The sequence below is a fragment of the Atta colombica genome, unplaced genomic scaffold (genome assembly GCF_001594045.1).
Source record: "Atta colombica isolate Treedump-2 unplaced genomic scaffold, Acol1.0 scaffold102, whole genome shotgun sequence".
Taxonomy (NCBI): domain Eukaryota; kingdom Metazoa; phylum Arthropoda; class Insecta; order Hymenoptera; family Formicidae; genus Atta; species Atta colombica.
This window is the reverse complement of record NW_017259187.1, coordinates 410,705-414,695: the sequence shown is the minus strand read 5'-3', so window position 1 is coordinate 414,695 and position 3,991 is coordinate 410,705. Positions and strand designations below refer to the sequence as shown.

The 3,991-nt window shown below is 35.6% G+C and overlaps 2 protein-coding genes across 2 annotated transcripts; one reads left to right on the top strand and one right to left on the bottom strand.

Moving 5' to 3' along the window:
* Window positions 1-31: 31 nt before the first annotated feature.
* Window positions 32-2,055, bottom strand: LOC108687829 (type 1 phosphatidylinositol 4,5-bisphosphate 4-phosphatase). The gene is made up of 6 exons (XM_018193818.1): window positions 1,785-2,055; window positions 1,497-1,681; window positions 1,179-1,388; window positions 597-737; window positions 465-519; window positions 32-234 (listed from the first exon to the last, which is right to left on the bottom strand). The coding sequence occupies exons 1-6, from the start codon at window positions 1,870-1,872 to the stop codon at window positions 149-151; spliced, it is 765 nt and encodes a 254-aa protein (XP_018049307.1). The 5' UTR covers window positions 1,873-2,055; the 3' UTR covers window positions 32-148.
* Window positions 2,056-2,595: 540 nt separating this feature from the next.
* On the top strand, window positions 2,596-3,990 carry LOC108687001 (the record flags this gene model as incomplete). Its single annotated transcript, XM_018192566.1, has 2 exons — window positions 2,596-3,099; window positions 3,396-3,990. Coding segments are annotated over exons 1-2 (684 nt in total), but the record flags the coding sequence as incomplete, so codon positions are not given.
* Window position 3,991: the final 1 nt, after the last annotated feature.

The following is a 3,991-nucleotide window of genomic DNA, read 5'->3' as shown; positions in this document are numbered from 1 at the left end:
ATATATATATATATATATATATATCGTTCTTGCCTTAAAAGGATTTTAAATGTCACATTACTATAAACATTTGTTCTAAATGGGTTAAATGACATTCATCTCAGTGGAATTAATTTTGTATTGTTGTTTGTTCACTGTTGTTGGGAGACTACATAGGACCCTCTATCAAACTGATCTTCATCGTACAGTAATAAATGCTGCGGCCCAAGCATAAAAGCGCCAATAGAAATGCACCTGGAAACATAATTCAAAATGTGATAAATGCAACAGTGATTTTTGCAACAGTGTTTGAATATTAAGAATTATAAAATTATGTCCATGATAGAAAGCTCATTCCGAAATCTTGAGAAAATATCAACAAATCATATTAGAACAATTTGGCCAATGTAAATTCTTCTTTATTTGAGATCTCGAAATGTTTCTAGCATTGTGGAGACAAGATTTAAAACAATATTTATACTTACCAACATAAGCTACATAAATTCCACCATTTGTTTTTACATATTTATAGGTCCCGACCTGTAATCATGTACAACATAAAATAAATATGAGAAAAGATCACACTAGATACAAAGAATTCAAATTTGTATACTTACTGTTACGGCTATAGCAATTATTAAGGCTATAATCCCAACGATAATGAATACAATTCCTCTTCCTCTAGCAAAGTCTGGACCAACGGAAGATATTTTACGGCAATGTGGACATCGAGCCAAAGCATTATTTAATGTGTTAAACTGTGAAACAATTTGTCGAGTGAAACAACGGATGCATTCAGCGGACACAACAGTTGAGTGAGCACTTGTAGCTATTTGTATTGTTCTAGATTTATTATGAATCTGAAAATCTACTTCAATTACATATAATAATTACTGAATATTCACACAACTATTGTGTCTGTCAAACATGGCTAATAACTTTAAAATCTAATCTACAATGTATTTTGCTTCTTGTTTTTCACATTTTTATCTCTTATCTTTTTGCCTCTTACTTGTTTCTTTGTTTCATCACATGAGATAAAAGTCAATGAATTTTAAAAGAAACAAGAACCATTTGAGAAGATACATGATTATCAATAAAACGATTGCAAAGGGAAAAATACAAGAAGTAAAAAACAAAGAAAAAAAAACAAAAACCGAGCACATTAGATTTAATATACCATGTCCTTGATGACTCACCAAGAATGTGTCATGGCAATGGGCACAGCCTACCCTGCACATGCCTGGCATGGATAGAACTGGAGGTGTAATAGGGCTTGGAGCAAGATTAATAATACGTTTACAATTTGGCCTGGGACAAGCAATACGCTGTGAAGAACTCTTGCATATGAGTAGACAATTGCATGGACATCGTACATATTTCTTTCCAGGTGGAGCATTACGTATAGGCTGTGTAAGAAAAGTGAAGACTCATGATTAATTAACATTGCAATAACATTAACATTGCTACCTACTAATAAACAAACTATAAACAAGAAATGATCTTTGGAAACGTACTGTAGCCTCGTTACATTGACAGCACTTAACGACATGCTGATCCCTCTTTCCGGAAATATCTATCATCGCTTGACAAACTCTGCAGGTAACCATTGGCATGCCACCCTGGATGGCGGACTGATACGGCGGTGGCAACTCATCCGGACCGATCGTAGAGACAGTGTGTACATTGGACTGTGTTTCGTCTGCAATGACAAACAAGATAATGATATTCTCTTGGCGGCGATTCTCGGACGCGAACGCATTCTCGCAAGCGAACGGTGTGCAAAACCCGCGGTGTTACCGTACCGCCGATCGCATCGTTGCTGTGCGAGCTATATGTGACGTTCTCATTTTTCAGCAGTGGCTGCCGCTCGCCCTCCTTGCCGTCTCCCATGTCGAACGACGATGGGACCAACTCACTGCCACGGCACGACGAACACGATTCGTTTCTATTGTTTGACAGAACAGCTCCCGGTGCATCGATGACAAGGATGACAAAACACGAATCCCCCCGTCGCCCCCGGATCGTCCACGATGTCGCACGAATATAGAGGAGAAATCGCGGTCCTCGCTGTGGGTCTCGTCTGCTCGAGAGAAAGAAAATTCGCACTATCCACGCTTAAAGCAGAATGAATGTACCCGCTTGGAGTTGACGGGAGAGAGACGGTAGATTAAAATTGCTCTAAAATTGTGCAGGAGGCGCGGCCGAGAAACAAATGATTGTAGGACAACGTTAGATGAGTTTCGGAACGTCGCAGACATTTTCGTTTTTCCTGACGTTGGCTGCACTGCATCGGATCATATTGGAGTCGATATCAGAGCAAAGAAACTTGAGAGCATCAGCCATCCCGGCCTTTTTCGTGTAATGTTTACATCAGCGCACCAACATTCTTTTTTGCGATATAGGAACTAAATACCACGTTTATTTTGCGAAATTGTCGATAAAATTGTGTCGAAAAATAGATGTGGTGCGAGTCCGTGTTAAATCGCGGTGTCAAAAACAGACAGATGTCAATCCGTGCTACATCTACAATTGTGGATTTTAACTTGTTTTTATGTTTGTATCATAAACTCGCATTTATACATATTCATTTTTGACATCGCGAGTCAACACGAACTCGCATCACATCTATTTTCGACGTTGCGATTTTATCATCAGTACGACGTTATGTAGTTCTCAAATTGAAAATGAATGTACTGGCGTTAGTGTACTGGTTATTTCGACGGTCCCCAAAAAAATATGGGATGATTCTCATTGATTGAAATTTTTTACTCTGACAAAACGGAACGCACATCGAGATTGGTTATGAGACGAGGCACACAATTCTTTTATAAAGTACTCTCAAGTTCAATTTAATTTACGTTGATTGTTAAAACGGTGAAAGAGTTAACGAGGCAATTGTGTCGTCTTTTCAACCAACGTTAAAGGAAATCACGGGGACCACGGCGAATCTCACAATTGTTTTGTCGGAGTTACACGTAATCAGTGTGTAAACAGGAAAACACATATAATTCAGCATTTCATAACAATTATGGAGACCATTAAACATTTATGGAATGTCAATCAATTCATAATGAAGCTAAAATGTCCATTGGTTACAGATTTACAGATGTTTTACATGTAATTTCCTGCATGCTTTTTACTTACATTATTTATAAATAATATATAAATACAGTTATATATAAATATAAAGAAATATTAAAAATCTGTTTGTGATAAAAATTTTAACATTACTTGATTACATTAAATATTATTTGAGACATGTAGAAATTAAAATAATTTTGTTAAAAATAACTTCGTAATTATATTTTGATAATAAATTTAAATAATCTGGAGAGAGAAATAAATTATACTGTTATACACATATATTGTGGATTTAAAAGAATTTCTTTTAATATTTATTAAAATGTTTTCAGGCAGAAATGTAAAAATTTTGGTAACAGTATAGAGTTACCACAACAGAATTTTGGATCATCAACAGCATGTTCGCATTGTGGGTCACTTTGGAGTACAGTGGATCATCAAGTTCGGATAGCAAAAGGCAGAAAAATGTCTAAATCAGTGAAAAAGATTGTACGATACATAAAGGAAAATCCAGATCAAAAGATTCCAAAAATTCGTGCAACCTTAGTGCAGAAATCTATAAAAAATGAGATGAATAGATTGGTTATTAAATGTTCTGTTTGTTCCAAGAATACTGAGTTACCATTCAAAAAGAAAAGTCATTTAAAGCCAGTAAAGTTGAATAATTCACAAATAGAAACACCGCAAAGTAATCATAAAAAGAAAAAAAAGAAATCTAAGGACAAAACTGCTGGTTTAAATATCTCAGGTTGTACGCCTGTATTACAATTGAACAAGAAAGACAATAATGTAACGCCTACAATATCGCCTGCGATCACACCTAAAATAATTTCAAGTAACAAGAAATCTATTTCCCCTAAAACATCTAAGAAATTGAATATAGAACGATTAAAACGTATTATGGAAAATAAAACACCTTCAAAAACAA

Excerpts from the sequence above, each read along its gene's own strand:
- LOC108687829 (XM_018193818.1), bottom strand. The coding sequence starts at position 1,872 with ATGGGAGACGGCAAGGAGGGCGAGCGGCAGCCACTGCTGAAAAATGAG. Across the intron at positions 738-1,178 it reads ATTGCCATGACACATTCTTG|TTTAACACATTAAATAATGC; the intron begins GTGAGTCATCAA and ends ATTGTTTCACAG. Across the intron at positions 235-464 it reads AATTTATGTAGCTTATGTTG|GTGCATTTCTATTGGCGCTT; the intron begins GTAAGTATAAAT and ends TTATGTTTCCAG.